Below are 26,483 nucleotides of genomic sequence, written 5' to 3'. Positions count from 1 at the left end.
ACTGGGAGTTAAAGTTATACACAGCCAGTTGCCCAAGCTGGGAGTCTTGAAGACTCTGAAAAGATGTGAACGCTTTTATTGCTTTGTTAGTGTTCTATGTATTTTTATTTGAAAACCTACATGAAATGTATAGAGCTTCCTTCTCCCTCCACATGGGAGCATATTACCACTGAGTAATCATCAAAAGATTTGGAATTGGTCAGTTGAAAAACAGTTAAAATGTATGTGGATTATTTTTTGAAGATTTTGCACAAAAACAAACTCTGAAAAAAAATTAACCTAGGTGATTCTAGTCAAGCAAGCATATCCCAGAAAACAATTGTACACGCTATGGTTGTACAATGATAACATAATTTGACATAGTATCACTATGGCACCTGTGACTCTGTAAGTATTGGAATGCAAAAAAAGGAAAGGTGGAGAAAAGGAAGAGGGCAAGGAGGGGAAGGTGAGCAAGAACAAAGAGTATTTTTTGTGAAAGTTACTCGCCTGAATGTGTGTCTGCTCAAATCTCAGTTTTAAAACTGGTAAGGGGCTCAGGTCATTTCTTTAAAAGCAAAAAGAGATTAATTCTTTGAAGTTTAAAAAAGTGACTAGAATTAAACTCAAGTTGGCCCATTATGAAATTACTCTTATAATATAGTACTGCTATATATTATTATTGCCCTAAGACCAACAAGCTATAATTAGGAAAACATTAAGTACAGATTTTAAATTCTTTAATGGTTTTATATTCCAACTTTTGAATTCTAAAGGAGTATTAAAAATATTTAAAGTTAAATAAATTTAGTTCCACAATGGATTTTTGTCCAAGCATCAAAAAACTCAGCTCACAAACAGTGTATGAAACACAGAGAAATGCGAATGTGAGGGAATTAGAAATAAAAGGTGAAATTGGAAATTCTGTTTCACAACTTAAATGAGATGAGAGCCAAAAATTAGCAATAGTGGCTAATCAATTTCTTCTGTAAATATGCTGCCTTTTCATAAGAAGCACTAACATTTGTTTGGGAGAAGTTATTCAGTTTTACAAATTGTCAACACTCCATTGGACCCTCAAGACCGGACTGCACATGTGCAGACAGGTGCTTCTGCTCAGGAGAAAAATACGTGCATGACACAATGACCAGAAAGAGTTTAGAAGGGCGTGACAAAGGAAAGTAAGAGAAATAGAAAGAAATTAAAAGCAAAAATTCTAATTTAGATTGGGTAGAAGAATTCTGAGACACCCAGTATATCTCCAGCAAAATTTAAAAAATCAAAGTAAGGTTAGGAAATGGAAAAGCCATGGAATGCAATGGAAGGAAAATTTGATATCAAGTAAAAATCCCTAATACTCATCTATATCTGGTTAATCTTTTGACCAGATGGAATTGGTTTGGTATTTTAATAACCTGAAATACAACTCACTCAAGCAAACTAAAGTAAGCCCTGCAGACTTTTTAATGCAACCAATCACTCATTCACTTTCAGAAGTTTCTATTGATTTGTTTTTTGAGACAGAGTCTTGCTATGTAGCCCATGCTAACCTGAAGCTTTGATCCTCGTGCTTCCACCTCCAAGTGCCAGGATTAGTGCACGCCACCACATCTGGCTTCAGAGGAGTTTTAAAAATATATTTTGTTTTAACAAATGCATTTTAGCTGCATGTTCAATCCATCTGCATCAGGAAGCTTAAATTGTCTCATTCCACAGCTTCCATCCTATTATCTGTTGAGGTTCTTTTCAGGGAGGTTCTAGCAATTATTTCACAGCCTGTTATTTCAAGGGCCTTCTCAAAGCTTGGTTCCTCACTTTGACGACACACACATACCTACACACACCCACACGCTGTGCGCCTCTCACTCTCTCTCCCTGTGATTCTTCTGACCCAAGCCATACTCACAATGTTAGTGACATCTGACGAGGCTCCGTTCTGCAGCAGAAGGAGGACAATGTTCAAGTGGCCCATGAAGGCAGCCACATGTATTGGTGTGAGGCCAGACTGCGAAACAAAGCAACAGTAGTTTTACTCCTCTGCACCGGTAGGGCTGTGGGGCTTCTTCAGGTAAATAGCACTTGAGTGAAGAGGACAGAAGATGGGTGAAAGGAAGGGAGGGAGGCATAAGAGAAGGCATGTTTCGTGACAAGCTGAAACATTTTTCTACCTCTGTGATAGCTTGGATTGAAGCCCCATATTTCACCAGCAGTTCCATGACTTTGATGCGGTTTTTCTTGCAGGCAATGTGCAGTGGAGTAAAACCATTCTGTGCAAAAGACAATCGAGTTAGTTGAAAACATGCAGAAATGATTCTCACACAACTCCATGCTGGCACATTGCAAGCAATAATGTTACATCGTCACATAACGTCACCATTTCCTCAAACCCCGTAAGCATTGGGATGTGGAAAGAAAGGTGGTAGTGTGTTGGCTTCTCTGTGTGGGCCTGTGTGTAATTCTGCTTGTGTGATTACAAGGAAAACAAAAGTGAAGCAAAACACCCAGGCAGACTATTGGAGAAAGAAACACAAAGGGGCAATTCTATTTTAAAGGTTCTGTGATGGTTTTGTTTAGACTGACTGATCAGGTAAGGAAGTGAGTGGAAGATGCATTGAAGACAAGCATGTATTTTTATGACAGAGGCCCATATCTCAGAGCATAAGAATTGTTCACCTATCTTCAAAAATCTAAAAACATGACTGCCTCTATAATAAATATTCCAGTTTTGTTACCATTTTCTTTAGAGGAGTGTTCCAAATTAGCAGAAATCAGTGTCTATGCTTGTGTTTATATCCAGAAGTTACATTTTATATTGAATGTTTTTATAACATGTATACTACATTACATTTTATTTTATAAAGAAGTAATTATGTTCATGATTATTTTCAAGGAGAGCCTGGAGAATTTCTGAGATAAATGCAAGATACCTCTGAGAGGAAAAGGAAGGGGGGAGGGCAGCCTGTGAGGTACTTTTTACATTGCAATTGAACATAATTCAAAAAATTATTATATAGAAATTTAACTAGTATCATGCCAAATTGTTATGAATCATATTTTTTTATTTGAACAATGATCCTTTACTGAGTTATATTTATTCTACCAGTTAACAGTTTTGTCTGTTCCAAAGGATAATAATATTTAGTCAGTGTTTTTATATGGTAGGCATTCTCAGGAAAGCATGTGGTCTTACTTAAGCTAATGACTTCTTACTTGTCACAGTAGAGTAATAAAAGTAATTAGTTTGTTGAGTCACTTTCCCTATTTATAAACCATATAATAAGCCAGGTACAAATAGCTACATGTACATGTAGTACTTAAGGTATTTGCAGTTATTAGGTTGTGATGTTTCATAAGCTTATTGACCACTATAAAATTGAAAATTAATATTTTCAGCCCCCTATAAGAAAATGAGTTTTGTCACATAATTACACATAGCCCTGAAAGTATATTCACTTCCCAATTTCCAATGGAAAACTTCAAATAAAAGTATTGTTTAATATTTGATGATTTTAATGATGTCCACTCAACTGATTAAAGAATTTTAAGTGACATAAACTATGTGAACATATAAAGAAAAAGGATTTGCTTTTAGTTTGAGAATTAGAAAAATGAGTGCTATAAATTAGTACATGCCTAATTCTTCCCATGATTATCGTTAGGATATAAGTGAAGCAAGGAAGATTTATTCAGTATTAGACTTTGGAAGATGTGATGCTGCTCTAGGGACAGCCTCTTACAGTTTTTCTCTTCAGCAATTCTTGGAATGGTTTCTATAAAATGTTTCCCAAAGCAATAATATACCAGGCATCACTTTTCTACAAATCTGCAGTTGTGTAGTCAGGTCAAGGAGGAAAATCTCCAAGCAAACTTGTCACTACTTTTTGTTTTATACTATCTTACATAGTCAAATATATTAATCATTTTTAAACCTTTTTTCTCAAAAAGAGATGGCCAAAGTTCAACTTTTTCATACCTGATTTCTAACTCTATCTAATATCTAGAGATGTCTAGAGCTTTTTATAATTTCTTATTCTACAACTTCTTTTGTCTAATGAAAATCTCTCATTGCTCCAAAGTTTCACCCTGTTTTCAACTCACTGGTTTCAGAAATGTTACCTCAGTGTTCTATTCCATCTCTCCTTGCTCACAATCATTTAATATCAAACTATGAAGACAGGAAGCTGGTCAATAAATGTGACTTTATTTGCTTGTCCCAATCTGTACTCAGTTAAAATGGACTGGGCCAGGTTTACCAGGGCTCTGGCGTTCGGGTTGGCTCTCTTGTCCAGAAGGAGCTTGGTTACACGATAGTGGCCGCAGTGTGCAGCAACGTGGAGGGCTGTCAGGTAATCTAGGGTGACATCATCCACAGGCGCCTTGTGCTGTAGCAGGTGCTTCACACATTCCACATGGTCCCCCTGTGCAGCCATGTGAAGTGGAGACAGCCCATTCTGCACAGTGAAACAAAACACAACCAGTTACAGCACATGTGTACGTGGAAATGTCACAAGGAAACTCCCTGTGTAGCCATCTTAAATGAAAATGTCATTCTATTTCTTTTACAAACTCAGAGAACAGGAGGGCAGAACAGGTCCTGGGTGGGGAGGAACAGGGTGATACCAATGGGAGGGGGGAGGAGGTGGGGAAAGGGTGTGGGAGGGTGAATATAATGCAAATACTGTGTACACATGTATGTAAATGGAAAAATGAGACCTGTTGAAACTACTCCAGGAATGAGGGGAGGAGGGGATAAAAGAGAACGATGGAGGGGGTGAATTCAACTATGATATATTTGATATATTGTAAGAACTTTTGTAAATGCCACAACATATCCCCAGTACAACAAATAAAAAAAATAACCAAGTCTGTGTTTTGTTTTTATTACTTTTGTGTTCTGAAACACAGCAAAATCAATTCTTGATCTTTAACACAGCACCAGAGGAAAAGCATTCTGTGTCTGAATATATAGCAGATTCTGTTTGGTGGAAAGGGAAGTGAGGAGAATATTTAATTTTATAATCATATTATTCTTCAGAAAAAGACATTAATATGTTTTTCATCTATGAATACATAGTATGTGTGGTAATTCAGTCTGATTTTATAATTATTAGGGCATTATAATACATATATGTGATAATAATATCACTTAATATTATTATCACAGGAAGAAACAATAATAAGTGATAGCTGGTGCTTGAATTACTTGTATCTAATTCCACACACAGCAGTCTACATTCCATTACCTCTCTGCTTGCACTTCCTTACCTATGAGGGGAGGCGGGTGAAGGAGGAGCAGGTGGGTGAATCAGGGAGGTAAGGAAATTTTCACATCTCTTAGAGATCTATGCTGCTCTGAAATTCTGTGATTCTTTTTCCCAAGACTTTTAGGTAAGAGCTAGAAGAGTGTGAAGCTAATGTGAGAGCCAAGTATCAATGACCTCACAACTTTCAAATTTGAAGATAATCTAAACTTGTCATCAGTGATACGGTCCCAAATAGCTTCAGCCTCAATTTGAGAATGTGGTCAACAGCAGAAACACCCAACAAGAGGGTACAGTATTGTTCATTATTTATCTAAGTAAGACTCTCCTTTTTTAAGCTAAAAAAATAAACTTCAAGAAATATATGCAAAATTAGGAAAATATTAATTAGAAAAACATTTGTCCGTTCAAGAAGCTAGACTATGTATTTGCTTATTTACCGTTTTAGATATGGTCAATAGATAAAGGATGTTGACCAAGTAAACAGTTTGATAAACACTACATTCAAAGAAGCAGAACTTGTATCTGCATAAGATGTCAGGAAAGGCCCACTGCACAATATTCTCAGTAAGGAAGGTGACTTTTAGCAGTGAGAAATAGCTGAAATCTCCATTGTGGAATTTATGTGCAATAGAGTTCAGGTGGTTTAAAAACATAAATTTTTTATTTCCGAAATAATCTTCATTATTGCTTTTATATTTAGAAATCCAAAAAGTGAACTTTGAAAAAAAGAGCAGGTTGGAAAGAAGATACCTATGCACTGGAAGCAAAGATAGCTTCAAACTGCAGAACAAATTCAGGACTTGGCAATGTTTAGACTAGGGTGTTGAATATTTCCCTGAACTTTTATCACTCTTTGACACTATTTTGTCCACTTCGAGGTTATGTAGAAAGTAAAGTAATCACCATTTCTTTCTCTGTTCATTTTACACTTATTTGCTGAGTAAGTAAGTGCTGAGGACACAGGAAGGAACACGACAGACTGAGACCCCTGTCTTCGTCGAGGTTATCTTCTGAGTTGGGAGACAGACAATTCTAGCATGTAAGACAGACGGACAACTCAAAAATGATAAGAATCAAAATATAAGGTATGTTAGGTCATCAATGCTAATGAGAGCGCTAAAGAGGAGGATGATCAAGCAAGTTTGTGGATGTGGGTGCAATTTTGATAGGGTAACCATAAATAGCTTCATTGAGAAGGTAAGCTTGCAGATGATGAACGCAAAAGAGCTGACCCTGTTGATTTGAGGAAAGAGCATGTGAGGCAAAAGAAAAGCAAGTACTTCCATGTTGTGTTGGGACCAAAAGTCAAGGAAGAGAATGTGGCTTATGAGAACTTCTCGGAAATTATCAAGACCTTGAAAGAAGTGAAAAGACCTTGTAAATCAGAACAGCAGCTTTGACATTTACTCAGAGAGGATGAAGTGCTATTTACTCAGAGAGGATGAGGGTTAGGGCAAAAAATTACCCTAGGTATTTTGTTAAAAATACACTGGGCTAAATGGAAAAGAAGGGAAGCTAAGGGAGCTGCAAGGCGGTTCCCTTGCAGCTCTCCCCGTGGGATGGTGGCCTAGACCAAATGGTGATATTGAAACTGTTGAGAAGCTTCTGACTTTATGATATATTTGGAAGGAAGAAGTGGCAGGGTTTGATGACAGGATGTGGAAAACAAGAAAGAAGAGTTCAGCATGATATAAAGGATAGGTCTGAGAAACTGAAAGAATGGAATGGATGTGAGTTGTGATAAGAAAGACTATAGGAGGGTTAAGCTTAAGAGTGGAAAAAGTTTCATGAGCTTGGTCTTGAACTTAATTTGAGTTGCCCAGTACAGATCCAAGCAGTTAGGGTATATTGACATGAACATATGGAATTTTAGAAACACATACTTGTGTGTCATCAGCACATAGGCACTGTTTAAAGATGAAATGCCTGAGATTTCACAGGGTGGGCATGAATACAAAAACACGGGAAACCAGGGAAGGCACAAACTGAGCTCTGGAGGTTATAACCTTCAGAGAACTGAGAGATGAAAAAGAACTCGCAAAGGAGACTGAGAACTGAAAGTTAGAAAAATGGAAGGAAAGTCACAGAAATATCATGTCCCAGAAGACAAATAAGGAAAGCGTTTTGAGAAGAGAAGAATAAACGTGTGCCAGATAATAGTAATAGGAGAGGTCATAGACTGTATGGGCTCTGATTCATGTAATTGGATTGATACGAAGGTAGGGGTCTGGAAATTCTCTTCTGATTGCTCCAATTTTTCTCAGTGTTGTGGGAAGTAAAGAAAAGGGAAGTCTAAGAAGTTTAAAGACAGAACACATTGTGATTATCGGGGGCACTGTGCACCTACATAAGATTAGTGAGCCTGGTCACCATAGCCACATTCAGGTGTGGGAATGTGAGTTGGAGTTAATCAGAGTGAGATGTAGGAAGTGAGTGAGGGTATGCAGAAGAGTAGTATACGTAACTATGGAATTTACGCTGGGCAGAGGGCCTAAGATGAACAAGGGACACTTGTATCTATGACTGAAAATCCCAGCACAATAAAAGAATTTCTGAAATTGGGGGAGAGTAAGCTAAAACACAGAAGGGGCAACTAAAGAGTGGGAGGTTATAAACAGAAATTATGGAGAGTTTACAGTTATTACACTGAGAGACCAGCTGGAAGAATCATCTACTGCTCTTATTAAGATTATTAATGTCATTGAGAATTCAAAATAGATGTGGTAAAGATTCAGTGTTATGAGAGTTAGAACTTTCAAACAATAAGGGGGTGGTTGCTTCAACTCGGGATAATCTGAAACCCAGAGTTGTTGTGAGAAGAGCAACAACTGTCTGGCATTAGGCACCTATTCCACCTTGTTTGATTCATCTCTGTGTTCCTTATACTGAACACAGCTCTACTTTTTACAATTATCTTCTTGTCTGTCTTGCCCATGAAAGTCTAAGCTTCTTGAAGACATACTTTGTATGTTGTTCATCTTGATAGACCCTCAGTGACCAGAACACTGCTTGGCACATTGTGTCTTCTCAAATACATGATAGCTAGATGTGTGTGTAAATGAATATAATCTTGACATCTGATTTTACAGAAAGGTCATTAAAAAGTCCCACTGAGGTCGTCCATGGTCTATATCAGTGATGTGACAATTACGGGCAAACTGTAAATAAGATGATTTGATGTTTCATGGAAAAGCATGTATGCCTAGCTTCAATTTGATTTTTTTTTTTTTGGCTGTAATACAATTGATCTGAAATTTCATTTCCATTTAAATTGCAGTCTGATTTTTCAACCAAACTTTCCATAATTATTTCAGCATTACCCAAAACAGAATGTTGCATTTTAAAAACAGATTTTTATAACACTCACAGAATAGGTATAAGAATGAAGATAATACAGATAATTTCTTCTTCTTCATATATTTCTGACTCAAAGACACCTTTTCATGACTGGTAGTACACATCTTTAAAGACTGAGTTCATTCTACATATACTTTAAATGTGTGGCCTGGTTTGTTCCAAATGATTTCAATTAAATAGTCAACCCAAATATAATATAAGTGGAAAACTATTTGCTTGTGCCAGATGTCTTAGTTTCTTCAACTCACCCTAGTAACTGCATTAGTGAATATCAATCCTATTTGGGGATGGGAGGTCATAGCAGAACGGGTAGAAAACTTAAGAAGTATACTTATCTAAATTTTTATTGTATTTAAAGACCTAAGAGTTATTGCATACACTATAAAATTGCTCTAGATGATTAACCACAATTTGGGTTTAATGATATTTTCTGATCGTCTAAAGTAAAGCAAGGTAGTGAGAACCTGAATAGTAATGAATCTTTTAACCTACTGTTAATAAATTAACAAACTAACTTGCCATGTGGTTTTATTCATATGGAAAAGAGTTTTCCTCTTGTTTGAGCACATTAATGAAATGAGGCAAAAAATGCTGGATGTATTATGTCAAAAAGAACAATATCCTTGTTGAATGGTTCTGTGTAAGTACCAATCTTAATTTATGCTCACCGTATCACTCTACTAACCCCAAATGTAATCAACCAGCACCATTGCTAGGTAATTATTTTTACTAGCGTTGCCTAACAGATAAAGACTGTATGAGCACTTACCTTCTATTACACTGCTTTAAAAGATAATTTTATATATATATATATATATATATATATATATGTGTGTATATATATATATATGTATATATATATATACATATATATTATAGCTATCTTAGAGAATCATAAAAATCTAGACTCACAGAATATAAGATACTCTCACTAATATACAATATTCCTACTTACATATCACATAGTTTTTCATCAGCAGTATGAATAGCAGGTAAAATACAGGGAGAACCTTGAGTATATCTCTTAACACATCTTAATGCATGTATCTGTTTCTTTTAATAATCTTAAAATAGTTTGATATATATTTCTTATTCCTTGCACACACATATTAAGTAGCTACAAAACACTTGGCTGATGCTTTAAGTACAAGAAGAAAAGAGATTACCAAACAGTGATGCAAAGAGTATTTTGGATCCCATCTTACCCATAGTGACTCACCTTGGTCCTTGCCAGCAAGGGAGCACCGCGTTCCAGCAGAAGTTCTACCACCTGGTCGTGCCCACTTCGAGCAGCACAGTGAAGTGGTGTCAGCCCATCCTGCCGAAAGAATTAAAGAATTGGGCCTGAGTTCTCGTGTGTGTGTGTGTGTGTGTGTGTGTGTGTGTGTGTTTAACTATGATTGCAGATTGCATCGATTACCACTGTAAAGAAAATGCTTCCAAAACTCAATTCTGATGATGGCATAGAAATGCAAGAAAGTGGCAACTAGCTAAATGGCAGAAAAGGAGAGGAGTAAGAGGGAAAACAAGAGAGAAAGACCTGTTGACAGGAAAAGAAATAGAAAGAGACAAAACAGAGACAAGGTGACAGCAAGAGAGATTCCACCTAAGGAAGGTCATTGGAATGAAACTGACTTTCAGTCATGTGTTTGCATATTCAAGAAGATGGAAAAGCTCAGTGGGTTGCATTTCTTAAGCTTTAAAGCCCTGCTCACTGTTTTCATTTTACCTGTCCTTTATCTAATTTGTCCCTATATATTCTTTCTTGAACTGCCACTCATTTCATAAACTTCCCTGAAATTCACACTGATGCTTGTAAAAAGGAAGAGTTTCACATTATTTTAAGGATTTTTCAACATTTTTTTAAATCAAGTAATTATTTCCCAAAGATAAAATTTGTTATTAATAAATAGAACTTAAATGGTGTCAAGTAAATTGTGGCACAACTGTATGCTATGTTATTTATAAAATTTTCTGACCTTAATTTTTTTGGAGTAGCTTCCAGAACAATCCCCAAATGCTATTTCTTTCCATTTAGGAGAGCATGAGCAAAAAGCAAGTAAGTGGGAAATAAGAAGCAAAATGGGAGGCAAAGTCATTTTAAGGAACAATGAGCAAGAACTGAAAAGGAAATAAAATCTTGAGATATAAATTGACCTGGTGATGTGAGGCTTAAGGAAAAAATATAGATTGTCCCAAGGAAAGTGGTGGAGAAGGAGGGTAGCAATCAGGGAAAATGAAACACAGAGCAGCTAAGAGAGGTCAATGGCCTCTGTTTTATCCAGAACTCTACAGATCAATCTGTGTCTCTGTCTCTAAGACCATCTTTCCAGGTTCTGCTTTGCTCCTAATAAAAATGATTCCTCCAGGTTTGGGATATCCCAAGACCTAATGACCACAGTGCCCACCACCAACCTGACAACTGAAAGGTAAGAACTAGAAGAGGCTTCCAGATTCCAGAGGAGAGAATCATCTGGAAAGGGTGCTCTGGCAGGCGAGTAACCTTTGGTTCAGTGTGTGAGAGCCTGGGAGCAGATGTCAGGTCAGATACCATGGGTCATCCTCTCCAAGGCTCAACTGCATGATACATAAAGGGGGTGATATTTTTGTTGTTGTTCCATTTAACTTTCAGCCCTGTAGAAAGATGAGGGAAGGAATGCTACCTCAGGTCACCTTTAAAAAGATAGAACATCACTTTCTGTGAACTACATGGAATAGACACTGTCTAATCATGTTGAAACCTCTCACATACTCTCAGAGCAGCTATAGGAACTTTATGGAGAATCTTAAGTATACTCACAAGAACATCAAGGAACAAAAAGGATTAAATTAGTTCTAAATCTTAAACTTAATGATATAATACATCTGCCCTTATAAAAGACATGTAGACTGGCACTGGTGGCTTACACCTGTAATCCTTGCTACTTGGGAGGCTGAGATTCGGAGGACTGTGGTTTGAGGGCAGCCCAGGCAAACAGTTCACAAGATCTCATCTCCAAAATAATCAAAGCAAAATGGACTGCAGTTGTGGCTCAAGCAGTAGAGCACCTGCTGCACAAGTACTGAAGCCCTGAGTTCAAACCATAGTAGTACCAAAAAAAAATTTTTTTAAATAAAAGACGTGGGAATGAGATCAAAGTCAAGTGGCTCAACAAGCTCAGTCTAACTAGAATTTGAATCTTTTCTACAAAGTACAGCATCAAGTTAGTGCCAGAAAGATTCTTGCCCAGGTTTTGTAGTCTAGGACTTTTTTACTTAACTTTATAATTCTGTGTTTGAAGTTTATGCTTTTTTCCCTTTGCAGAGTTCCCCTTCCCTGTGTTCATTTTTTTCTTCATTGAAATCAGCTCATGTGCATGAGTGTGCTGGTCACAATGACTTGTACAATTCTGAAGTTCTGATGAATCCACATTAGAGGGACTCCATTTACCTGGTAACTGCTAACTAACAGCATTAGTTTTTTAAAATTAGGTATTCCCCCCCTTATCTTTTCCTTTCCTCCATCTCTGCTTAGTTCATTCTACCAGCAGTGGATCTTAATGTCCTTTTATTAACATAAAAATATTAACAACTAAAATGTGTGTCCTCCATCATGTCATATAGCCATACTGAAACTCATCTTTCCCTTTTGTCAAGCTTTCTTAAATGAAGAGCTCCAAATTTTCCCAAAGAAAATAATACATACTCATGACTTGTTAGGAAGGTGAACTAAGATGCTATTTGTAAACCACTTCGCAGGGTGCCTAGACCATTGTATGCATACGATACTTGGTGGCTATTATTGTTGTACTTTAATTATCACATCTAATAACAAGTAGCAGGGGTGATCCCTTTTCTTGATGTGTTACTTTTGTTCATCATCCTTTAATGTTTTTTGTAAACTTTTATTGTTTGTATTGAAATATGAATTTCCTCATATGGAATAACTCCACATTTAACTAATAAATAAGTTTAAAAACAAAAAAGAATAATGCCCTTAATAAAGCCTGAATTAATAATTTCATTTTAACTAGTTACACAATTTAGGTTTTCACATTAAAATGAGGATTATTAGATACTGGCAAGAGGTTCCAGTTAAAATGTCTCAGAATATCACACTAGAACCTGGTCAGTGATTAAAAAAAGCCAACAAGAGGCAAAATGTCTCAATAATTGTCATAATGGTAGTAAGAATGGGGTAGAAACTATGTGTAGCATTTATTTTAAACTACCCCAAAACCTCTAGAAATCTTGGTTTTCTCCAGATAATGCAAACTTCATGAGTGAGAAAAATGAGAAGATCAAAGATTAGAAAGAATATATCAATGCCTTAAAAGCCTTACTATGTAGGGAAGCATTTTAACTTATTGAGGGAAAATTTCAGTGCCATCCAACATTGTATATAATCCCAGAGTGACATGGGGTCAGTTTATACAGGCTAAAATGAGCTCCTCTCTCTCTCTCTCTCTCTCTCTCTCTCTCTCTCTTTTTGAAGTTTTGCAAGGATTTATTTTAGTAAAACAGGATAGCATAGAGGGAAGTGGAGAGGAATAAAAGGGAGAAACATTTCCTGTTCCTCATGCAGGAAACTGGAGTAATGATTCTGAGAAAGCTCATCTGTGCATCTCTTCCCAGCTACTACCAGGTTAGTAGCTCTAAATTGACTATGGTAGAAATATTTACACATGGAAATCAGCAATGACAAAAGCTACAAAGCAAGGCTTTTTGTTCCTTTGTTTTCCTTTGTGTTTTTTGAGAAACTATTATTAAACTTCTGAAGCACACTGCTCCCCAATATCCTTTGAGTACTGGTGACTCGGATCTCTGAGTACAGAGACCTGACCTGTCTTGTTAACTGTTCTATCTTCCTGATTCATGGCACCACATAAGAACTCAATAACTATCTGCTGAAAGGATGAAAAACAGAATGTTCACACAGGTACAGAATTAGAAAGTCTATTTTTCTCTTTTAAATCCTTGAATGAAATTCAATTGTGCTGTATCTAATGGCTATACTAGATGCAACATGCTCCAAAATCCCCTTCTCAGCATGCTCAAAGACAAGTATTTAATGACAGAACAAGCACAAGAATCCAATTCTCTTTATTTCTAGTACTCTTACATGAAAATACACTGCCTCTTTGGAGTTAGGCCTTTTAATTGTATGTGCAAAGTGTGTGAGCCATGTCAATTAGAGTATCTTTTAAAGAACTAAGAAAATATACTATGATGATCAATAAGAACAAAATCACCTGCCTTGACAAGGAATGAAAACTACAGGTACACATTCATAAAAGCAAGTGTATTCTTAAGACACTGGCCAAATATCCCTGATGAACACAGATGCAAAAAATCCCCAATAAAATTCTTACTAACAGAATCCCATAACACATTAAAAAGATCATGCACCATGATCAAGTAGGTTTCATTCGAGGAATGCAAGGATGGTACAACATATGCGAACCAATAAATGTAATACAACACATAAACAGAATCAAGGACAAATCCACATCAACATATCAATAGATGCAGAAAAAGTCTCTGACAAAATCCAACATCCTTTCATGATAAAAGCTCTGAAGAAACTAGGAATAGAAGGCACATTCCTCAACATTATAAAGGCTATGTGACAAACCTTTAGCCAACATCATACTAAATGAGAAAAAACTAAAACCTTTTCCTCTAAATTCAGGAAGGAGGCAAGGGTGTCCACAGTGCTGAAATTCTTAAGCCAGAGCAATAAAACAGAAGAAATAAATACAAGGTAATCAAATAGAGAAGGAAGAAATCAAATTGTCCCTATTTGCAGATGATATGAGACTATACCGTAAAGATCTAAAATCTCAACCAAAAAACCCTTAGATCTCATAAACACATTCAATAAAGTAGCAGTATACAAAACCCATACTCAAAAATCAATAGCATTTCTATACTTAAATGAACAGTCTGAGATATAAATCAGGAAAACAATACCATTTGCAATAGCTTCAAAAAACTAAAATACCTAGGAACAAATTTAACAAAGGAAGTAACTGACCAATACAATGAAAATTACAAGTCACTAAAGGAAGAAATCAACAAAGACATCAGAAGATGAAAAGGCATTCCATGCTCATGGACTGGCAGAATTGATATTGTGAAAATGTCTGTACTACCAAAAGCAATCTATATATTCAATGCAATCCCTATTTAAACTCCAATGACATTCTTCATGTCAATAGAAAAGTCAACCTTAAAGTAGCAATGGAAGCATAAAAGGCCTTGAATAGCCAAAGCAATCTTGAGCCAAAACAGCAGCACTGGAGGTATCACAATACTTGACTTCAAACTATACTACAGAGCCATAGTAATAAAAAAATTAAAAAAAAATAAAAGCATGGTACTGGCACAGAAACAGACTTGAAGACCAATGGAACAGAAAGGAGGACCATGACAAAACCCACAGGACAGCCATTTGATTTTTGACAGAGGAGCCTCAAATATAAGTTGGAGAAAAGACAGCCTCTTCAACAAATGGTACTGGGAAAACTGGGTAACTGCCAGCAGAAAACTGAAAGTAGGTCCCAGTCTCTCACCTTGTACTAGCATCAATTCAGAATGCATAAAAGGTATTAACATAAGATCTGAAATGGTGAAACTAATCCAGGAAAACTAAGAAACACATTGAACCACATAGGCATAGGTAATAACTTTATGAATGGAACTCCAATAGCTCAGCAATTAAGAGAAAGGATTGACAAGAGGGACTGCATGAAGTTAAAAAGCTTCTGCACAGCAAAGGAAATAGGTCACCAGACTGAAGAGACAATCTACAGAATGGGAGAAAATCTTTGCCAGATATACATCTGACAAATGATTAATAACCAGAATATACAGGAAGCTCAAAAATCTAACCTCTCAAAGAATTAACAAACCACTGAATAAATGTGTAAATGAACTAATAGACAACTATTGAAAGAAGAAATACAACTGGCCAATAAACATGAAAAAATGTTTAATATTCTTGGTCATAAAGGAAATGCAAATCAAAACTACACTGAGATTCCACCTCACTCCAGTTACAATGGCTATTATTAATAACACAAACAACAATAAATGCTGGCTAAGACATGGGGAAAAAGAAGCACTTCTACACTGCTGGTGGGAATGTAAATTAGTGCAACCATTATCAAAAGCAGTACCCTCTGGGCATTCATCCAAAGGAATGTGCTCCAGGATACGATAGAGCCACTTGCACACCCATGTTTATTGCGCTATTTACAATAGCCAACGTTTGGAAACAGCCTAGATGCCCCATGACCAACAAATGGATTTTTTTAAAAATGTGGTATGTATACACAATGGAGTATCATTCAGCCATAAAGAATGAAATTATGTTGTTTGCAGGTAAATGGATGGACCTGGAGAACTTCATGTTAAGTCAAAAAGTCAAAGGTTGTATATTTTCCCTCATATGTGAGCAGACCAATAAGTTAAATGCATATATTGATATGTTTGATCTATCTATCATCTATCTATCTATCTATCTATCTATCTATCTATCTATCTATCTATAATGAGACAGAGAACAAAAATGTATTAATGAGTGTCTGAGGGGAATACAGAAGACAGGAGAGGGAAAGAAAATGTTAGAGAATGAAAAATATTGAAACAACCCATCTATATATGAATATATTAGAATGCACTATTTTGTAAACTGCTGAATATTAGAGGAGCATTATGATAGGCGATGAGTAAGTAATGGGGGGTTAATTTGATTAAAGCATGCTATATACAGGTCTGAAGTGTATCTCAATATGCAAGTAATAAAAATGAAGGGCTGGAGGATAAAACAGATCTCTTCTAGAAGTGGGTACCAGTAGGAGAGGAGAGGGCATAAGGAAGGAGGAAGGAGGAATGAGGGTGAATATGGTGGATGTGTTTTGTCCATATATGAAAATAGAAGAATGAAACCTGCTGAAATTGTTCTAAAATGGGCAACAGAGGAAAGGGAGAGAATGATGGAGGGGGTAAATCTAGGTTACATTATAAGCACATATGTGAATATTACAATGTATCCCCTGCACAACTATTATATGCTATCAAATAAAAAAAGACAGTGGCCCACATGAAATGGCATTTACAAAGTGCTGCTTTTCCATTGGTCGTTATTGGAGGGTCTTCAGAGAAAAGCAACAGCCTGATTAAGAGAGGCACTGTGAGTAATGCATGTTGGTAATCTGCTGTTATGCCAGTAATGTTAGCAGTGATGACAGTGAGGCAGTAACATGCAGAAAGCCTGTCCTCTTACTATGAAGCACAGTAAGCAAGGCACGCAGTGTTGTGTCTCCTACTCCAAATTCTTCACATCCACAGCATAGCAAGGGAAGAGGCATGCCAGCAAAGCAAAGGGTGGAGCCATATCAAACTCTGATGCAGGGCTGGGGGCTTGGCTCAAGTGAGAGTGCCTGCCTAGCCAGCATGAGGGCCCGAGTTCAAATCCTACTACGGCCTAAACAAGAAACAAACTCCAATGCAAAGACACTGAACCCCACAACAAAGATCTCAACAGACAAAGGAAATTACTCCAGAACTCCTACATGATGTGACATGGCCACATGGGACCCAATGTCTGAGAGAAATGAGATTTTACAGGCAATGTTTTGCGAGGCCATCTAAAGCTACAACTTATAGTTTGGGACTCATGTAGATTCTAGAAGCTTAAAGACGATAAGGTTTGTTGAAAATACTTGCTAACCTCAAAGACTAAATTTGAACCTTATTGATTGGATAGTGAGAACATGCAGTCTCACAATTAAAATAAGCAGAAAATCCTTCAAGGACATCATCTTCCATAGACTTTTTACATTGCATATTTCAGCATTTTTATATCACAAAAATGTTTAAAGTTTTACTGAAGTCTGTGATTAACCAAACCTATGCCAGAGATCCAGCATTAAAAATAATAGGTGCTGGACATGGTGGCTCAAACCTGTAATCCCAGCTATTTGGTAGGCTCAGATTTGGAGGATCACAGCTCCAGGCCAGCCCAAAAAGTTTGTGAAACAACATCTCAACCAATAAACTGGATGCACACCTGTCATCCTAGCTATGTGGATAACTTCTACGGTGGTAGAAGGATCATGGTCTGAGGCCAGCCCTGGGCAAAAACACTAGACCCTACATGAAAAACTGCTAAAGCAAAAAAGGGCTGGGGGTGTGGCTCCTGAGTAGTTGGGATTACAAAAGTGCTCTACTATGTCTGGCTCCATCACTTCAGTTTATAAAATAAAACAGAGATAATTCTCACATAACCTTATGAGACATGTATTCTTAGCAGCATAAAGGCCAGTAAACTGCCAGTATTATCCAGCTAACTATATAACAGAAGTAGGATCTGAAATCAGGTGACTCACCTTCAGATCTGTACTCTACTGCCAACCATGTTATCTTATTTACTGAAGTACGTTAAAAGTTCAGAAAGATATTTTGCCTAAGAAGTTTGACATGAATTAAGGACACCACTTCTCCCAAGATAACAATGAGGGTAGAATATACCAACTGCATGCTTTGCTTTCATAAGCACACTAGCATCATTATAACACAGCCACTCAGGAACTGAATAGTCAGAAGGAAAAGATACTCAACATGTACTCAAATATTTTACGTAAAAGTCACATTTTCATAGCCTCGTATACACCAGTAAGTTTGGGCTCTTGATATTTATAACTACCCAAAAGAGAAATGTGTAAATGTGTAAACCCAGTCTTTGATATTTGATTCCAGAAACCCAATAAGAAAAACCATTACATTGCAGGACTAGTATTCTGCTTCTCCAGGCATTTATGAGCAAATATTAATTTCACTTTATGATGTGAAACTTTTAAATGTTGTATGAGATTTCAGTCTAATCCAAGAAAGCAATTTCCTTGAAAACACAGTGCCTGCGTTTACTGACTAGTGTTTTAAGGTGCCTCCTAAGAGGGTACAAACATGGTAATGGCAGGAAATTGAAAGAACACTCACCCTAGTTTTGGCATCGATCTGACCACCACGATCCAGTAAGAGCTTCACCATGTTTGTGTTTCCCCTTTTGGAAGCCACATGCAGAGGAGTGATTCCATTCTATACCATGGAAAGACCAAACAGAGCAAGTTGGGTATGACAGGCATGATGGCAATGATGACATATTATATGACACAAAGGAGGTTATGATCCACGTGGTGACTTGACCCACACTTTCTATGGCTTCAATGTCTGATACAAATATAAATATATATATATATTTTGTTGTTGTTGTTGTTGTTGTTGTTGTTGGTACTGGGGTTTGAACTCAGGCCTTTGCGCTTGCAAAGAAGGCATTCTACTCTCTTGAGCCATGCCTCCAGTCCTCTATGTCTCATTTTTAAGGAACAAAGAAGCACAAAGACCACAAAGCACTATTGTTAGAAAATGAAAAATGGAACAAAACTGTGTAAGTTAGTCAATAATTAAAATATATGTATTGAATGTATACCTCACAGTCAAGAGACAAAAGGAGAAACAAACACTCAAATTCTACCTAAGATAGAACCCTAGTATAAAGTCTTTCTATAACACCCATGCACTTAGGGAGTCTGGAATCTCAAAGTTTTCTATGCTAAAAAGTAGGAAACAAATATACATATCAACACCCAATGAAAAAATGATTATTCAAAACAACTTTAAAATAATTCAGTAAGAGAACTAACTTGAAAATAGCACAACATCATTTCAGTACAGAAGACTTCTAAGGACAAAAACAGTATACGAACCAATTATATTTATTTATTTTATTAGCTATCACTTGTCACTACAACAAAGACACATACTGGATATTTTTGTGTCATAATTTTTTAAACATCTACATATTGCATTAACTGATTCACATAAACATTGCCATGTAAATGAATTCTTTCCAATAAAAGCATACCATTAAACAGAGAATTCCACATGACATCTTTTTATGTGTTTTGTTAAGGCTTCCTATGTCAATTCGTTAACAACAAAAAAATTCCCCATTGAGTTGTATGCTCTCGTATTGTAAGACATACTATCTACATATTTTGTGCCTAGTGTTTTCAGTTTCATTGTGCATTGACTTGAAGGTGATCATTCATGATTCATGGTCTGACTTTGTAACTGTTTTAACGCATGTCAAAATTAGCCTTCTCAACTACTGCAAATGACTTGTATGCATGGGAATTTATAACATCTTTCCTGTTCATTTGTCATGATAATTTCCTGTGACTTGAAGAAAAGATGGAAAATATAGAATCTTTAGGAAGATCCAAAAAAGGGGGAAAAAAATCAAAACAAAACCTTTTTAAAAAACCATTGGTATTCATTTTTACTTGCTTAAAATACCCAATTCTTGCTGTCGAAGATAAGAAACTATTTTAATCCATACCCTGGCTGTGAAGTCTACAGCTGCTCCCCGGTTTAGAAGAAGAGTTGCCACGTTGACATTTCCATAGTGTGCAGCTATGTGCAAAGGGGTGAAACCACTCTGTGGAAAGAAAGAGAGGGCAGTCAAGGCATCGCACCTCTGTGGGTGCTGGTCACTACACCACTGAGGAAAGTCACAGGGTAACTCTCTACCTAACATGAGCTGCACACCTCAGACAATAAATGCTTTAATAATAATGTCAAATAATAATAGTGTCAAAGCTGGTAAATAGCTACATCAAGTAGTAAATACATATCCTACATTTACTGGCAACATCATTTTCAATTACCATAACAATTTATCTGTTTATGACATGTTTATACAAAACCATGTTTCTTGAGTTGGTTTTGCATATTAGAGAAAAACAGAATGTGATTAAACATGCAAGGTTTCAACCATAGGATTAACATAATTATGAATAAAAATGAGTTTTTCAGATAGTTGGAAAGCAGTGGTTTTGTTCTTGCTTTTTAAAATAGCATTGATTTGCATTATATCTTTGGAACTGTGAAAATTTTTATGAAGGACATACAGCTCATTCCATATCATTTATACTGTCATGATATTTTAAGCAGGCTGCTTTAAGTAAAAATAAAATGAACTTAAAAACAAAGATGACATAAAAAACAACAAAAAAGCAACATATTTGATATCAACATGAATATGAAATAAAGAAAAGAATTAGTTTAATTCAAGTTTAAATGTTAAATAAAATTTCATCAATAAAATAAAATGTGATTAAACCAATTACATGGGCATTAGAAAACTGTTTACTCTCAAAACATTTTTTTAAAAGTGAAGTCCAAAATATCTTAAATGAGGAAAAGTGTATTTCCTGTCATTTCTTTTTTTGATGGAAATCTAGTCAGAAATTTTTTGGTTTTCACAATAGACATCTATTAACATTTTTCTTCTTAAAGGACACAAAGATCTGATAATTTTCCACATTCTAATTTTCTTGATCTAATAAAAGAAATAGAGAGCCCTAAGTGGCTATCACATCCTACAGTTTTCATGTTATTTTCCATTGTTCTTTTTTACTGGACATGAACTTGGATGGGTATCATACTGTTTTTAAGAAATATTTTCAAAGTTACCATTGTTGTTTTTCTATTGACTTGTCAAATAGAGTTTGTTAATTTTGTTTTTAAAACCTCCTAAGTAAGCATTCAGATAACTTAGGTAACAGATTTTTTTCTGTGCTATCAGAAACATTAGATGCAAGCAGTTTCTGACCATAGAGAGCAGGACACAAAATAAGCATGGTTAACTATTAATCCCGACCCCATCACTGTGGTCAAGATAGTTTTGTGTCCAGGTAATGCCAAATATTCATGTCAAAATGAAGGGGAAAAAAAAACACCCCTCAATCTGACTGTTATTTTATAAAATATCAAATTTTTAGATTTTAAAATAATTGATTGGATTTTTTTCATTCTGATCTTACCATTTCCTGTCACCCAGATATATCCTGAATATATGGTCATTATTCATGTTATAATTTAATTTTAGAAAAACATATTACTTCCTGGTGAATCATTTCCAAATTATTCAAGTATGATAACATTATTTTTCTCATTTATAAAAATAAGCTAATTTATTGTCTGACACATCCTCATTAAGCATCCATGATAATGTTTCAAGTTATAAATCTTGGATCAACAGGCAGCTGTTAGCCCTCTGATAAAACATGGAAGAGGGAGGTTTTTAGATGAAGGGTTTCCTTTCTTTGTATCCTATGGTCATCAAAGAAATATTTATAATGCAATACAAATCCATCCACACTGCTACTTTCAACCACAACGTTTACAGCCAATATTGTTTTTTAAAAATGTATCATTTTAAAAAAGATTTTACCAAAAAGCACCTAAAAATGCTATTAAAATCAATAATCAAGATCAAATTGCATGGCTCCTATCTTGAATAATTTCACCACGTAGTTGAGTTGGGTATTTTTTCTTTTGTCTCCAACTTAGGTTCCATGCACAGATATGGAACAGAAGAAGCAACCCAAATAATTTGAGTGCATTGGCATCTCAATAGATAAATGTACTAATAAAGAAGATAACAGTTTGAAAAAATGCATTACTGTCAGTGACTACTTAAGTGTGGATGCTCAACGCTCCACAAGTTCACAACCTAGTGTGCAAATAAAATTAGTTTGAAGAATACGCCCCTCAAAGTATCAACTACGTAAACAGGTACTTGCCTTTCAACATAGATTAATTTTTATAATTTATCTTCAATAATGTTCCTCTTGGTGACTCTCTGAAGCAATGACCAAAGGAAGAACACACACACACACACACACACACACACACCATTACAGAGCGGCTTCCGAACTTAATGTTCTTGTTGATTAATGTGAACTATTTTAGTATGAGGAAAACGATTTATCTGCAAGTATTTTAAGACTTACAAGAAAAAGCAGCTATTTTGCCCATGATGTGCTCAATATCATTATTGATTGTAAACAATGTGGTAAAAAAAAAAAGCATACAGGAAAAAGAAAAAAGGCAATGCAATTAGCACATTTCCCATATCTCACTTTCCTAAAGTCTAATCTGAGATTCTCACAGAGAATACAAGATCATTTTTTGCCTTTGCAAAAAGTTCAGAATAAAAGTCACTCATTAAAATACATGCTAAGGAAGAGTTTCATTTCATGCTAGACTCCTATAAATTATTTTAAGTTTCACTGAATTATTGATGCTTCAAATAGACGTTCCATTAAATATGTTTGAATTGTGAATTTCCCTTAATTCTGGGAAATTTTCCTAAATAATTTCCCATTAGTGAAACTTTAATCATTAGTATGAATTAGTGAGCATTTATTGTAACTAGGCAAAAACTAAAAATAAAATAAAAATGAGAGAATGTTGTCATAACCGTAATACTGTACCTCAGTTGTCCTATTCACCATCATCTGAAGCAGGGTTGTGTGGGAAAAAGAGGGAAGATATCAAACAGAGCCAAATCAAGGAAACAGTCAATTTGCTCTCTGCAACTGGGGATGCTATTCCAACATGCCACAATGCAGTCTACTGAGTAATGATATCCCAAACATTACATAATGCTGTTTTTTTTCTAATTCTTTTCTGTTATTCATGACCGATATAGAATAAAGAAGCAAATATCTCAATAGCTGAGCTTCATCTTTTAAAAAAATTATCTAGCATTTAATTTGTTGTTACAGTACCCAATAGACAGTCCCCTTCTTTATGAAATACCTCTGAGAGAAATTTATCTTTTTTCCTGACCAGCAGTAATTTTGCATTATCACTATGGTCTATTTCTTTAGCCTTGTCCAGGAAGAATCTGGCAGTGGAGAGTCTCTTTCCACTAGCGCCCTGGGCTTTACCTTGGACTGTACATCAGCATTGTGGTCATTCTGAAGCAGCAGTGCTGCAGATTTGGTGTCATCTTTCCTGGCTGCAATATGCAGAGCTGGCAGCCTTACTTTCCCTTTGGTGTCATTCTCTAAGAGGATGGCCACCGCTTGGTTGTGTCCTTGCTGGAGTGCCACAGCTAGAGGAGTAAAGCCATCCTGGTAAAAGAAAAGAAGAAAATAATCTTCCCTTAACTTTTGTATGCTTGGGATTCAGCTCCAAGCAATGATGCTAAGGTTTGAAGGAATGATTAAGACTGATAAACAAAAGGGTTAAAGATTATGGTGATGATCAAAAGCAGATTATAATTAGCTGTTTGTCATACTGACGACTTATTTAATCAGATTGCTTTCCTAACTTCTATTCTGTACATTTTTTAAAACATCTGTATTCTAACAAAGCATAGTAAATATAGGATGTGATCATTTGGAAGCAAGAGTATGATCAAATGTATGGTGTGGGGAAAAGAAAAATTAGAACAAAGTAATGTCAGCTTGTGTGAAGGAAATCACAAAAGAAGGGTAAAGAGAATGGAAACCAAACCTAACTGGGAACAAGAAGCAGAGTAACCTACATAGAAAAATAAAATGAGTCATCAATTTTGCAAGTTACTGTTTCTGAGCTGGTTAGGGGAAAATGACAACCACCTTAGATAACATGGTCTATTACTAAACTAATTTTGGTAGTTTGGGATATAATATAGTCTAAAACTCTTTAGCAAATGAGGCTAATCATTAATTTTATTAAGATCATCAGGTCATCAAATGATAGTTATGATCATTTATTTTAAAATTGCATAAGCTATATAAGACTTTTAAAATCAACTTTTTTAATTCTAAACTCAACAAGAAGGGCTAGCTTAATAATACAGATAATACAAAGTTAAAAGGGTCTTGGGGATAACCATGCTACAAAGTTAGGAAAGTCATGTTTTTCTCTAGAAACAAGTATTTAGTCCATGACAAGGTAACAAGTAAATAGAAAAAAGCACATATTCTAGACTGTTTACGTAAAAATTTCCTTAATTGCCCCAAATTTGAAACAAAATCTTAGAAATCTCCATTTGTAGACAGAAGTAATAAGGGAAACAGGATACACATTTAAACATTACAAACTAGGGACACAATCCACTCAATTTGTTTTCAATAATAATCTTTAAAATGGTAGCTGCAGACTTTTGAGGGAAATAATTTTCCTCAAGTGTATCATATCATGTATGCAGTACCAACCATAATATGCATTTAACTTTTCTCTTCAATAATATTTTAATTTTAAATATAACACACTATTTTAATTTTAAATATAATAATATTTTAATTTTAAATATAAATATATGTTTAAATATAACATTTTAATTTTAAATATAACAGAGGGGAGGAGTAAAATATGCCACATCTTAAGATGAAAAGTAGTAGCTTATGTTTACAACTTTGACACAAATTAACTACTCTGTGAATGAAGAAGGCATAAACTCATTACCATATACATATTTAATTTTATTATCCAAGACACTGTGATAGTCTATAGTAAGAATGTGAGCTTTATTTTGTTTTCTCAGAGATAAAGCATTTGCACAGAACAGATCCTCATTAAAAAGACTCCATCCTTTGATTTTTGGCAAGAAAGAAGGAAGAGAGTAGAGTAATATAAAAATGGTACTGTCAGGACAGAGACTCCCTTGAGAGAATTTAAAGTTAAGTCTCCACCATGTGGAATTCATTCTAAGCTACACTTCAGGAAAGAAGGGTAAATATTTATAAGGATTTCTTCAAGTGCTTCAACTACCTCTATGAAAATGAAATCCACATTAAAGTTCAATTGCTTCATTTTCATCATTTATTTACCAATTGCTATAGGTATGAGAAATTTTAAAACTTTAAACACTTCTTCACATACATAAGTTTCATTGTAATGCGGAATGGTCCCATATTATCTGATTTTTTAAAGCAGGACTAATGTCATAATTGCTAATTAATTTTTCACATTACAGCTACAACTAGTTTAGGGTAAGTGCCTCCTACTGATATAGTCACACATGTGCCCAAGAGACTGCAGAAGATAATTCAGCCATACCACATAGAAATGGCAACCAACAATCTACCCTTATAAAAATGTTATTTTGCCCACATGTGTTTCTTGAGAATCACTAGGGTTGGTGTTAGGGCTTATTGAATTAAGTTCATATATACCCAATCAGGAAAAAATAATTTTAGTTACTTAATAATCTTTTAAGAATGAAACAAATAAGGCATACTCATATCTAATCTGGGATTCAAACACCCAAGATTCCTTTGCAAATGTTGTCTTCCTGTGTGAAAATCTAAGGTGTTAATTTCCTGCAGTTTCCAACAGCATGGCCTTCACATAGGCATCAAACATAAAGGGGTATTTTTGAGCTCTAACTGAAGTGCTACAGAGGTCTAGACCCAAGGAACCATGTGTCAGCTGGGATCGTTTCCCTAAACCATACACTAGAGACAATATGTCTATTTAGTAAGAAAAGGAATTCTGTTGTAATGATTTTCACCTGAAAATGATTCTGACTTCAAGGACAAAGAAGAAAACAAATGGACTTCCTTATTTATTTTTATTTATTTATTTATTTATTTATTTTTTTTGCTACATTTCTCAAAGATACAGTCTTTGTTACCCAAGCTTCGCCTGAAGATATTCACATGCTACCCAGGGACAAAAAAAACCAAAACTGTGTCAGTACATAAAAAGGTCCCAGATCCTAAAACTCACAATGGATTCTTACAGCAAGAGTGTATAATTGGTGTAGACTGACAGGAGAATGCACACATTTCATACTGGGTTTTTACACTTCTTGTTATAAGCAGGGAATGTGGTCTCATTAATAGTGATTTCTTTACATTTTTCCCTTTAATAAGAATAAAGCTGTCAGACAGTGACTATGATTGGTTTCATAAAAAGTTTTCTTTTTATAAAATGGATTATATAGATTTTAATGACTTCCTCCTGCAATGCAGCATAGGAAACACATAGCATTCATTTTACCTAAATACTTAATTGTCTGGAAAGGAACCCATATTGTCATTAAAAATTATC

General features: G+C 35.5%; 1 protein-coding gene across 4 annotated transcripts in view; it reads right to left on the bottom strand.

Moving 5' to 3' along the window:
* Positions 1-26,483, bottom strand: part of Ank2 (ankyrin 2) — a 230,842-nt gene that overhangs the window by 116,778 nt on the left and 87,581 nt on the right. For 3 of the 4 annotated variants that reach the window (XM_074041573.1, XM_074041571.1, XM_074041574.1), the window contains exons 6-12: positions 23,387-23,572; positions 19,987-20,085; positions 18,585-18,683; positions 9,820-9,918; positions 4,233-4,430; positions 2,148-2,246; positions 1,886-1,984 (exon numbers count right to left, since the gene is read on the bottom strand). In XM_074041573.1, the coding sequence (XP_073897674.1) occupies positions 1,886-1,984; positions 2,148-2,246; positions 4,233-4,430; positions 9,820-9,918; positions 18,585-18,683; positions 19,987-20,085; positions 23,387-23,572 (879 nt within the window). Of the gene's footprint in view, positions 1-1,885; positions 1,985-2,147; positions 2,247-4,232; positions 4,431-9,819; positions 9,919-18,584; positions 18,684-19,986; positions 20,086-22,927; positions 22,952-23,386; positions 23,573-26,483 lie in introns of all 4 variants that reach the window. The other variant, XM_074041570.1, reaches the window with a different exon arrangement.

The sequence above is a fragment of the Castor canadensis genome, chromosome 9 (assembly GCF_047511655.1).
Source record: "Castor canadensis chromosome 9, mCasCan1.hap1v2, whole genome shotgun sequence".
Lineage (NCBI taxonomy): Eukaryota > Metazoa > Chordata > Mammalia > Rodentia > Castoridae > Castor > Castor canadensis.
This window is presented reverse-complemented; position numbering and strand designations above follow the sequence as displayed.